The sequence below is a fragment of the Myxine glutinosa genome, chromosome 1 (genome assembly GCF_964187855.1).
Source record: "Myxine glutinosa chromosome 1, kmMyxGlut1.1, whole genome shotgun sequence".
Taxonomy (NCBI): Eukaryota; Metazoa; Chordata; class Myxini; order Myxiniformes; family Myxinidae; genus Myxine; species Myxine glutinosa.
In genome coordinates this window covers 144,364,433-144,377,749 of record NC_136261.1, presented here as the reverse complement: position 1 = coordinate 144,377,749, position 13,317 = coordinate 144,364,433, and the positions used below count along the sequence as shown (strand labels likewise).

The 13,317-nt window shown below is 45.7% G+C and overlaps 1 protein-coding gene across 1 annotated transcript in view; it reads right to left on the bottom strand.

Moving 5' to 3' along the window:
- LOC137429199 (trans-1,2-dihydrobenzene-1,2-diol dehydrogenase) overlaps nucleotides 1-13,317 on the bottom strand; it is a 68,883-nt gene that overhangs the window by 1,430 nt on the left and 54,136 nt on the right. The window contains exons 4-6 of the mRNA XM_078777828.1: nucleotides 12,774-13,026; nucleotides 1,105-1,229; nucleotides 810-960 (exon numbers count right to left, since the gene is read on the bottom strand). Of these exons, the coding sequence (XP_078633954.1) occupies nucleotides 810-960; nucleotides 1,105-1,229; nucleotides 12,774-13,026 (529 nt within the window). The remainder of the gene's footprint in view (nucleotides 1-809; nucleotides 961-1,104; nucleotides 1,230-12,773; nucleotides 13,027-13,317) is intronic.

Here is a 13,317-nt window from a genome sequence, read left to right as displayed (position 1 = left end):
TGCATATTTGGTCACTGAATTCAACCACCTCGTATTTTTGAGGTGAACATAGGCCAAAAGGTCAACATAGGCCAAATTTCTAAAATCATTAATTTTCATCCGATTGACTCGAAATTCTTAGAAGATTTGCATATATGGTCACTGAATTCAACCACCAGCTATTTTTGAGGTCAACATAGGCCAAAACGGTCAACATAGGCCAAGTTTCAAAAATCCTCAATTTTCATCCGATTGACTTGAAGATTGAACAGCATTTGCACATTGAGTCACTAAATAGGGAAACTCACAATTTTTGAGGTGAAAAGGTCAAAGGTCAACTCAAGGTCAACCTTCCAAAATCATCATTTTTCATCTGAAAAAAATCGTCACTTTTCTTCCTATTGACCCGAGCATTGATCAAGATTGTCAATTTTAATCTAGATGAAATGGACAATTTGCTGTATCAATGGAATTTTTTTTTTCTTGGGGGGGGGGGGGGGGGGTTTGCAAGTATCGTGCTCCACATGACGTCTTCTTGTTTGTTTGTTGGCAGAATTACTGTATGAGGGTAACAGAATCACCAAATCTGCCAAAGAGCTTCTTTTTGTGAATATCTCGGGCAAGTTTAACTTTAAACTCAAGGAAAAGTTAAAGGAAAATTTGTACAGGACTGCATTTACTCACACGTGGCCCAGGGGCAGTATAGGTTAGCCCTCTCTGGGAATCAGAACCTCCATTGAGTGCGTTTCAGTTGATAATTTTAAATTTTATTAAGATAGATTATTTTGGTCAATCTGTTTATACAAGTAAATATAATTATGATAAAGTACCTTTCAAAAGGCAGCGTCTGACCTCATCTGCCTCATAACGCATTCCTGACCCATTCGTAAAGTTTGTTGCTGCAGAAATAGGTGGCAAAGGAAACTCCATATTTCCCCAACTAGTTTCCATTTTTGTTGGACACCATATTGGTGCAGGAATCTGCATCATTCAGGAAGTAAAGACAATAATGCTGTGTGATGCAATATAATTATACTAAAGCGATGAGCAGATTCATCAGGAACAATGACAATGCACGTTAAACATCATGGAGGATAGAAAGAAGAATCAAAAGTGAACAAATACCTTTATATGGCCTTTTGTACTGAAGATGAAACCTTCATTAGAGAGTGGCACAAGAAGGCTGCAAGTAAAAATCCCCAACCGGTTTCCAGAATATTTCAAAACTACAGTCACAGTCTCATCCACGCCTGAAACAGAAAGACAGTTTTTATCAAAGCTGTGAATTAATATAATACATTTTCCTGCACAAAAAGTTATGCAATCACTTACATGGGGCATTCAAAAAGTCATCGTCTGCAACATGCTAAAAGATAAAAGTATAATGAGGAATATACAAACATAGAAAGGTGTGTGTGTGTGCATATGTGTGTGTATATATATATATATATATACACGCACAAGTATTTGTGTGTGTATATATATATATATATACAAATATTAATCTTCAAGTTAATCCAATCCGCAAATTATTCTTCAAAAGCCACGTTGCACACACACACCAGATACGTCTGAAAGTGGTGAAAACGGCTGACGAAGCAAAGAAACCTTGCTCGACACGGAAAGCGCGCGAGTCAAAATGGCCAACGGCCCGTTCTCGAGACGTAACGGCCCTTCGATGATTCTCTTCGGAATCAATCAGAAAACCTGACACGCAGGTTAATCTGTCACAGCGATAACAACTCTGTTGCAGGAATCCCTTTCCTGGGAAACCCAAAGTTCACTCGTGACTCTTGCTCGCCAATGTTCGCTCCAGACCGCAAAGCAACTATGCTTCTTGTCCGACTCCACTCGCTCCACCTTCTTTTACATGCCTGGTGTTGGCTTAGCGGTTAGGGTGCCGGCTTGGGATCCTAGGATCCTGCATTCGAATCCCGGTCGATCGCTGAATTAACACCAGGGGGGTTGACTCAGCCTGTCATCCTTCCGAGGTCGGCAAATTGAGTACCAGCTTGCTGGGATGAATGATCCCGGTGTGTACCCCAGTTTAGAATAGGTGCACCGTATCCTTGCGCATCGTAAGAGGCGACTAAGGGTTGGCGTCAGGAAGGGCATCCGGCCATAAAAACATTGCCTCAAAACAGGGAACCATGATTGTCATGGGGCCCGCAAGGCTAACCCCCGCTCTAGCAGGGAAAATGGCCTTAAAAACGATCATTCATACATATATACATACATACAGTGCGCTCTATAAGCACTGGAACAGTGAAGTCAAATTTGCTATTATTGCTATATACTCAATATATTTGGAATTGACATCAAAAGATGAAAACGAGGCAAGAGTACAGAACGTCTCCTCTTATATTTTGTTATTTATGTGCAAGAAAAGCAAGCAATTTGGAAGCTGCAAGAACAGAAGAATTCAATTAGAACCACAGCACAAAAATTGGGCATAGCAAATACAGCAATTTTGGATATATTGAAGAAGATAGAAACCACTTGTGTACTTAGCCATAGACAACGGCCATGTCAATCAAGGAAAACAACTGCAGTTGATGACCGAAAAATAATCAGAGCTGTGAAGAAAAAACCATAAAACAACTCTCAGTGACATCACCAACAACCTCCAGAGTACAGAGGTGAAAATATCACAATCGACTGTTAACAGAGGAATTTGACAGCAGAATAACAAATGCTACACTGCAAGATGCAAACATCTCATGAGCACCAAAAATAGAAAGGCTAGATTCGAATTTGGCAAGAAACCGATGAGATGTGCACAAGTAGAGTTCTGGAACAAAGTTTCATGAACAGATGAAACCAAGATAAACCTTTACCAAAGTAATTAGATGAATGAACAGGTTCAAATAATTAAATTGCTATATGTGGGAAAATTACAGGCCCAGACAAGGAATCAAACCAAGGTCCTCTGGAAAACCGTACCAGTGCTCTGCCATCTGAGTTATCTGAGCGACCCTGACTGAGCATGAAATTTTCCCACACATATGATTGCCACTCTTTTTCCATCAATGCTTCCGGGGCACTAACTGCCAACCATAGGAGCACGAATGGCCTGAACACAACAGGATCTTTCTCCAACGGGGGTGGGGGGGGGGGGGGGGGGTCAAATCCATGTCCTCTATTATAAACACCAATGGGGGCGTAGTGAAGCAATTAGATTAATGAACAGGATTAAATAATTAAATTGATATATGTGGGAAAATTACATGCTCAGACCAGGAATCCAGAGGACCTGAGTTCGATTCCTGGTCTGGGCATGTAATTAGGCATGATGCAGTTATTGCATGCAAGGGTTGTGCAACCAAATACGAACTTTTATACGACTATAATTTACTTAAAGTTAATCTGTTCCAATTCTTATGCTTATGCTTGCCTAAAATGGGAGGAATGAATATAAAAAGTGCCATTGTTCTCAAATGATAAAACATATATGCATAGAAATCCCAAGAAATAAAAGCTAACTTTCTGTACTCTTGCCTCATATTCATATTTTGATCTCAAATCCAAATTTATTGAGTATACAGCAACTTCACTGTTCAAATTTCTTCCATTCTGCCTAACAGATTCGCACCCACAATTAACCGAATTGTGGAATTAATTCGCAAACTATACATTGACGGTTGGGAGCATTATTTACACAACACTATTTGTATTTACATGGCACCCCAGGACCTGTCATTTCTTTTGGGGAAACAAAAAGAACCCTGTGGGAGGGAGGAAAAGCATGCACTGCATCGATACACCACCTTTACATGTCCGGGGATGCAGGATTGATATTGCAATGCATCCCCAATGTCAAACTGTCAAAACAAATTTGACTTCACTGTTCCCAAACTTATGGAGGGCACTGCATTTGCAGGTATACAAGAAATCTTCCTACCATAATACCAGAAAAGCATTTCCCAATATGGAACACATTTCCTTCAGGAAGATGGTGCAACATGCTATCATACATCCAGAACCACCTCTATCTGGAAGAGACAAAGTGGGCTTCTTCATCTTCTTTCATGTGTGCAGCTGTAGAGTCCTGACATGACCGCTATCAAAAAAATCTGAATATATGATTGAGGAGCTATAGCAAAGCCGACTTCTGGCAATACACAATATATATATGGCTTCTATGAAAAAAATATATATATATATTGTTACGGAATCGGAGTACGGCACTCCCCTTAGCAAGGGGGGGGGGGGGCGGCTACTGCACTTGAAGAGCGGGAGACGATTGGGGAAAATTGAAAGGGGATCTATCTTATTTGATTGATGCAACGTAGATGAAAACCAAAGAATAAGGAGGAACAGGTATTTATTAACTACTATACAAAACCAAAGGAGAAACGAAAGCAATATACAGAAGAAGAAGAAGACAGTGCAATTCTTAAACAGGCTTACTTATACCCACAGGACAATACAGACAGACTCACACGAAAAGGGAATTGCAGGCAGGAATGAATGGCTGGAAGGAGAAGGTTCAGGTAGGACAACAGGGCAGGAAGGTCCGGGCAAATGCGCAGCAGAGAGGTCCGCTCCAGGTTCACAGTTTGGAGCGAGCGGCCGGTGGCCCCACGTATACAGCTTACACGGCAGGGGCTGCCTGCAGCAGCTCCGCGCAGCTCGTCTCTCCTGCCTTCTCACCGACTCTCCAACTCGTACCTTCTCTGTCAAACTCTGTTCGTGCCCCCTCACTCATGAACCTCTCCCGCGTCTCTCTGGTGGGGGCCTCGTGCCAAGGGTTTTATAACCATGCCCTTGGAACCCTCTCGAACTCTCTAGATGTTTCTTGCCACGCCCTATCAAGCCATGCCCACCGAGCCCTGGTTGGTTGTTAAGGGCTCTCTGACTCCACCTTTGATGACGAGGTGCTGCCACACCCGTGCTCTGGCGGCTCCTCCCTCTTCTTCTCCGATCCTGGCCTCGTGGGCAATGGAGTTTTGGCGGCGAAGAAAACAGCCCAACTGTTACTGGCAGCGAACGCTGCCTTACCGCTACTGCACTTGAAGAGCGGGAGACGATTGGGGAAAATTGAAAGGGGATCTATCTCATTTGATTGATGCAACGTAGAGTCAACTATTGGAAACACAGCCTTACCTGGAACACATAATAACGATATAACTAGAGAGAGATCCTAAAATGTCCTACGTGTTTGTACATGGAAAAACGAAGGTGCAATCTTTAATTAACAGCCAATTAAGGGGACATGTACACAGGGGTCATCTATAAGGGAATTTACTACTAAATTTACATGTGAAGGTTCGAAAAACTGTAACACAGCACCCTCATTCCTCACGGCACGTCTCTGGCTGAAAAAAAACTTTAACTTAATGTGACACGCATGTGTAATACCCCTCTACTATTAACCTTGCCCTTGAGTGCGACAGTTTTAAAACACAATTAAGTATGTCCCGCCTGCTACGTTGCATTCTGCCTAACAGATTCGCACCCACAATTAACCGAATTGCGGAATTAATTCGCAAACTATACATTGACGGTTGGGAGCATTATTTACACGACACTATTTGTATTTACATGGCAACTCAGGACCTGTCATTTCTTTTGGGGAAACAAAAAGAACCCTGTGGGAGGGAGGAAAAGCATGCACTGCATCGATACACCACCTTTACATGCCCGGGGATGCAGGATTGATATTGCAATGCATCCCCGAGCATGCGAGCACCAAAGCACCAATAAGCACCATCAAGCACCATCCAGTGCTACATTTGAAAAATAATAATAAGCACACACACAATAAAACAAACTGATGGTCTTGTTTCTTGTCAGCTCCTGCTCTGCTGGCCGATGTCTCTTCCAGATGTTGTCGTTCTTGGTGGCTTGCTGCCTATTTGCAATAATAAAAAAGGCACACAATGTGTCCATTTTTTATTTATAGCCCACAGGGGCCAACTATGGTTGGTCCACCTGTAGGGCAAAAAGGGGCTACCTTATCGTGGTCCGCAAGCAAACTTTCCTGGGCCATCGTGGTCGGTCCCAGCAGAGGGGCCAGGCCCCAACACGTGGGGTCCATCAGTGGTGCTCGGCCACAGTACCGTGGTCCATAAGTGCGGTGCTTGGCCGCAAGACGTGCGGTCCATAAGGTGGTCCATCGATCCAGGCAGCTGACAGCGGCGGCTCGGGCACACAGATGCGGCTCCCGCACGCTCTCCCTCAGTGCCCAGAGAGCACGGTCCATGGGTGGGGAGGAAGACAAAGCAGAGTCAGCGAGGGCAAGGGCGCAAGGGTACACATCAACACAAGGCAATGCAGAGGTGAGGTGCGCCTGGAGATCGAGTGGTGAAAGCTCGTCCCTAACGTACGTCACCCCCCCGCCCCCCCGTCACCAACTCTACCCTCGCCCCTTACCCCGTATTTACACAACAATTTACATTTACAAATTCCGTCACTATGGTCTCGTCTTCCCCATATCTCCCCTCATCCAAATTCGTACCAATCCCAATTTCTAACCAAATTTGCCATCACCCAATTCATCATCAATCCCTCTTAAGGAGGAAGAGATGGAACAACCAGCACAATGTCTCACCCACGTCTTGATGCGTCTCACATTCCCAAAAACATCTGCAACAAAAAAATTAACAAACCATGGCATGGCGTGGAGCACTGTCGTCACCTCCGGTGAGTGGGTGTAGATGGTGTGAGGAGATTTTTAATCCTAACTACTTTATAAATGACATTAACACACTTTACACTACCCGGTGTCTTTCTCTGCCAAACCATTGGCTGTCTTACACTATGCGGTTCGAAACACCGAACTCCCATTGCACATACTGTTGCGCTCTCCAATTTGGGGTCTCACTCCCCCGATTCAACTCCCTGTGCCTTTGCACAATTTCAGGACTGGGTCGTGTGGCTCCCCTAGCAGGCCTACTCACCTGCACACCTCCGCCACTGCAGTTGCCTCCGAGCTTACTTGCTCCTTTACCCTAACCTATCTACCTGGGGAAGGCCCTCCCTGGCACTTACACCCTCGGTGCCCTCTCTGGCACTGGGCTACCCGGGTCCGTCCTCCGGATCCTCGGGCCTCACTCACAACTCTACCGGCTCCCAGAGCCCACCTGCGGCCTCACCTGGCCGACATCCTCACAGCGGCAGAGTGCCCATTTAACCACACACACTAACAGGCCACACGCCCAGCCATTTCCACTTAACTAATGCACCCATCCAAACACCATTCTACCACACGCACCACAGATGCCAAATATCCACCACAATTTACCTATACCCTCGACCTACTCTTAAACTACCCTCCCCGGCGGGTATTCGTGATAGGGGTCCATCTTCCCCATCCACTCCCTTCGCACCAACCACTCCACTCACGTTATCCACACCACTCACTCCACACCAACCATTCCATACTCCATTCCAATTATTTCATTCAACCATTCTCCATACACCTGTTCACTTGCACACCTGTGCTCACACACACCTGCTGGCTCTTGCACCCTCCTTTCCTCCCAGGCTTCTTCATTCACTACAATGCCATTCACCCACACTCACAATACTCTGCTCAATACTCTTTCTACACACACACACAGCATCATCTGATCTAACTACTCCCTTCTGAAACTCGTGCTTCCCCGTCGCCCCTTATACTATTGCACTCCCTCGTCATTATCATCCAACTAATCTACCTACATCCCCTACTACAGGTATCATGTCGCTACTTAACCCTACCGTTACCTACTGTCATTTCTCTAGATCCCTAATCCATTATCCAAACCCTCCCTCGGCGAGCTTACACTGCCAAACCCCATAATCTATAGCTCATGTGCCCGGGGTTGATGGGAGGGATGGTAGAGTTGCCATTCCTCCACATTGGGAATCTCCCATTATCAATTTTGCCCATCCAATTTTCTGCCAATCAAATTTGCCAATTAGTACTGCCAATCATTGTTGCCCATCAAATTTGCCAATCATTACTGCCAATCCTATTCACTATTCCCAATTTCGAATCCAAACACTATTATCATCACAGTCCATTAAACTTGAGCCTCTCGGTACGTCCATGCATCATTAGAACTCGGCTTCACACAGCCGAGCAATGAATTCGGGTGGTTTGGTCGCCTGCAGGTTGAGTCCGTCCGGCATTCGGTTCAGGGGAGGAGGTTTGGTTGGGCCGAGATTTAAAGCACCATCCCTACGCAGGGCCTGTCGCTCCCAAGTGCGATGGGCCAACCTTGCCCGGGTGGATCACCGCCACCACAAGGGGGCGCCGTTCCGATCCCTCCTACCTTCCCTCAAACCGGAACGGTCGCCTTGCCCGGCAAAGCCCGGACTCGACCGTGCGGGGCGGGGCCAGGCCCGGATCGTGCACGATGCTCCGAAGAGCGACGCAGCACCGATCTCCACCGGCTCCCGCAATACCCAAAGCCCGGCACGGACCGAGAGCTCGCGTCGGTTAAATGTCGGTCTAACCGCTATCTCGTTTAACGTCGATGCTCGCTTTGCATTCTCACACCACTCGTTCCTTTCGTTCTCTTTCGCTCCATACTCCGGTCTACTCATAACGCTCACCAGACACTCTCGCGCATCCATTCCACCATTCGCACACCCTGTTACACACCACTCCTCTCGCAAACCTTCTTGCACACACTCGTCGTTCACACACCTTTCTTCCCCCGTTACGTCCTCCGTAACACTCACCACGAGTGTGCACTCTTCTGCACACCCAATCACACGCTTCATTGTGCTCTCCCGCACCCGCGCCACCACCAACTCAGGTGTGCGTTCTCGCACACTCTCTCCGTCCATCACAAGCGTGCATTCTCGCACCCACTCCACCACCAACTCACTCTCCGTGTCACACTCCGTACACTCTGTTTCACACATACCCTCCGACGTGCATTCGCTCTCGCACCCGGTATCACTCCCACACTTTGTAACACACTCACTCTTCGACGCACACTTTTTCCTCACACGCGTGCCATTTTCTCTCACACAGCACCCAACGGACCTCCCACAAACGCCCGCGGTACGCTGGGATCCTAAGCGCGCGGAAATAATTTTCGCACCAAACATCCTCATGCAAAACCTCTTAGCACCATATACCACCTTACTCACCTTTGGGATCCTCCTCTCCACGCGCACCTGCATATCTTTATAAGGATTAGCAAGTACGGCATCAGGATGTGAATTCAGACTTTGTACATTATCCACTTCTCCCTTCTGCTGGTGCTTTTCTAATTCTGCCGTCTCTCCAATTCCAATTTCCACTACTGCTTCGAATGATTCGAATTGAATTTCTTTTTTCTTTCCCTCGACGACCGCTGGTCCGAATAAAATTTCCTTTTCTACCTCGGTGGTCGCCGGCTTTCCCATACCCTGGGTCGCGATCCCTACCCCGGTCCACCCGGCTGTGCTTTGCTCTACCTCGACCGTCGGCACCCATAAAATTTCGTCTTCAAATTCAACCTTCCCCGGTGCTCCCGACATTTTTTAAATCAAATTTGACTGTCGTCGGCTTTTCTACATCTTGCGTCTTGTCCCTTATAGCCCTGGTCAACTTGGCTACCCTTTGCTCCACATCGCTCTCTGCATGCTCCTCAAGTCGCGCTACCTCGTTGCGTACCACCGCAACCTTTTCGCCCGACTTGCGCCTCATGTCCTCCATCATTTTTTTATTATCCCTTCTTGCCTCTGCTATCCGTTCTTCCACTTCACACCTGGCTTCCTCCCTCAATCTTTCCAGATCACACCCGGATTCGTCTGACATGGCGTCCCTTTTCCAATTATACCTTGACTCTTCCATAGACGCCCTCATTTGTGCCAGAAAATGGACCCAGCCCATTGGTGCTGCAGGCTCAGCTATCGCCGTCATGTGCGGGGCGCCATCTTGTGCGCCTCCAACCTCCGCTACCGAACCCTCATGGCTCTCCTCTTCCATTATTCCCACTGCCTCTCTGGGGTCTTGGGTTGCCTCTAACCCCTCTTCTTCTACCCCCACCGGCATCCGAACGCCTTGATCATCCATGGCACGACTTTAAATAATTGGTCTGAAACAAAATTTCGGCCGCTCGTAATTTTGAGTGCGTTAAGCGTACTTCGGGTCAAATCCCACACCCAGACACCAATTGTTACGGAATCGGAGTACGGCACTCCCCTTAGCAAGGGGGGGGGGGGGGTTAATCCTCTTGTCTTGTTAAGCTGGCCGTCTCCGTTCCTGGACCCATCCTGCTCCTTTGTGGGATGGGATTGGCCAAGGTGATTGGTCAAAGGATTCCCGGACACCTCCGCCAATCCCTCCACAAAGCAGGTGGATGGCCCCGCTCGAAACCCAGACAAGATGGAGTTTGCCGAGCGGTTTAGCAATCCGGAATCCGAGCCGTTAGCAAAGGACTAACCCGATTCATAAGCGGTTCTGCCAAAATCGCGCCACAGGTACTCAATAGGGAAAACACGAAGACGATCGGACGAGAATGAAAACCAAAGAATGAGGAGGAACAGGTATTTATTAACAACGAAACAAAACCAAAGAAACCAAAGGAGAAACGAAAGCAATATACAGAAGAAGAAGAAGACACAGCGCAATTCTTAAACAGGCTTACTTATACCCACAGGACAATACAGACAGACTCACACGAATAGGGAATTGCAGGCAGGAATGAATGGCTGGAAGGAGAAGGTTCAGGTGGGACAACAGGGCAGGAAGGTCCGGGCAAATGCGCAGCAGAGAGGTCCGCTCCAGGTTCACAGTTCGGAGCGAGCAGCCGGCGGCCCCACGTATACAGCTTACACGGCAGGGGCTTCCTGCAGCAGCTCCGCATAGCTCGTCTCTCCTGCCTTCTTACCGACTCTCTAACTCGTACCTTCTCTGTCAAACTCTGTTCGTGCCCCCTCACTCATGAACCTCTCCCGCGTCTCTCTGGTGGGGGCCTCGCGCCAAGGGTTTTATAACCACGCCCTTGGAACCCTCTCAAACTCTCTAGATGTTTCTTGCCACGCCCTATCAAGCCATGCCCACCGAGCCCTGGTTGGTCATTAAGGGCTCTCTGACTCCACCTTTGATGAAGAGGTGGTGCCACACCCGTGCTATGGCGGCTCCTCCCTCTTCTTCTCCGATCCTGGCCTCGTGGGCAATGGAGTTTTGGCGGCGAAGAAAACAGCCCAACTGTTACTGGCAGCGAACGCTGCCTTACCGCTACTGCACTTGAAGAGCGGGAGACGATTGGGGAAAATTGAAAGGGGATCTTTCTTATTTGATTGATGCAACGTAGAGTCAACTATTGGAAACACAGCCTTACCTGGAACAAATAATAACTATATAACTAGAGAGAGATCCTAAAGTGTCCTACGTGTTTGTACATGGACTAACGAAGGTGCAATCTTTAATTAACAGCCAATTAAGGGGACATGTACACAGGGGTCATCTATAAGGGAATTTACTACTAAATGTACATGTGAAGGTTCTAAAAACCGTAACAATTTATATATGTATATATATATGTATATATATATATATATATATATATATATATATATATATATATATATATATATATATATATATATATATATATATAAAGATGGTTTCTGGTTGTACACAAGAACTGCAACAAAATACTCCACATTTAGCAAAATTTGGATCAGGCTGTCATACAGAATATACAACTGATTATATTATATGCATTCAAAGGTTCAAGTACTCTATGAGGCCAAAGGTCATGCTACATGATACCGATTTATGTAGTCAATATGATTGTGTTCATTTCACACGTTATCAAAACAAAGCTCGTTTACAATCAGGGGTGATCATTTTTATCCTGGCAGAGCACTGTACATGTATATACAAGTACATAAATACATATTGTCTTACACGCATTTATTTAAAAAAAATTGTGCATTTTGTATTATTTCGGTAATCTCATTAGTTTACATTTTGTATCCCACTGATATGCCAGATCTGAATCCAGACCTGAACCAAAATCCAATTGGCTCGTTCCTGTTGCCTAACTAACTAATCAACCAAGTTTTGTCATAACTCGTCCACAACTTTTTGAAATATCATGTTCTAAAATATATATAGTTTTTGGCCCCATCTCTCATATCAATGATGAAGAATCACTTTAAAATTAAAAATTCTCGTATCCGGTTTCAGATCTTCATCAAAATCGAATCAATTCATCCTCGTCACACACCCAACCATTTCAATAAATTTAGTCCGAATCCATCCAAAATTTTAATATATCATGCAAGATATCATTTTTAGCTCTGTCTCTCAGTGTTAAAGAATCACTTAAAATTCCAGTATCCGGATCTGGATCCAGATCTTCACCAAAATAGAATCAATTCATCCTTGTCACACACCCAACCATTTCAATAAATTTAGTCCGAATCCATCCAAAATTTTGATATATCATGCAATGTATCATTTTTAGCTCTGTCTCTCAGTGTTAAAGAATCACTTAAAATTCCAGTATCCGGATCTGGATCCAGATCTTCACCAAAATAGAATCACTTCGTCCGTGTCACACACCCAACCTCCACTAAGTTTAGTCTGAATCTGTCCATGACTGTTGGATTTATCGTGCGATACATAATGTTTAGCCCGATGAATAAAATGGTGAAGAATCACTTAAAACTTCCAGTATCCGGAACTGGATCCAGATCTTCATCAAAATCTAATCATTTTGGCTCTGTCACACACCCAACCTGTCCACCAAATTTCAGCTAAATCCATCCACAGATTTTTGATATATCCTGCCCAAAGAGAAACAGACAAGAGTGAAAACACAACCTTTTTGAAAAAAGAAAAGAGATAATCATACCTTTATCGCTTAAATTGCCAGTACTATGAATTTCTTCAGGTTTTTCTCCCTTGTAGACCATCGAGATGAGCTGCAGGCAGTAAATTCCGATGTCTAGTACAGCACCACCTCCGAGCTCCTTTTGTATGCATCTTGGCACATTTGTAAGATTCGCACCAAATTCAGCACGAACAAGTCTGACATCTTGCATCTCATCACGTTTGAGTGCTGAGCATATCTCTTGGTAGACTGGAAAGAAACGAGTCCACATAGCCTGCAGCAAACATGGTGCATAAAGAAAGGTGAGGAAGAGGTGTGAGGAGTTAAAAAACATTCTGCAACATTTGCATACTTGACTAGAATTTTAACTTAACTGCATACTTAACTTAACTAGAATAACCTAACCACATTTCCAAGCTGGCCTCCAAAGCCAGTCGCCAACTGGGCATCCTCCGTCGTGCAAAGTCCTTCCTTGGCACACCTGAGCTCCTCACCACATACCAGGCTTTCATCCGCAGCTCAATGGAATACTGCTCTCCCCTCTGGGCCGGTGCTCCTGCCTCAC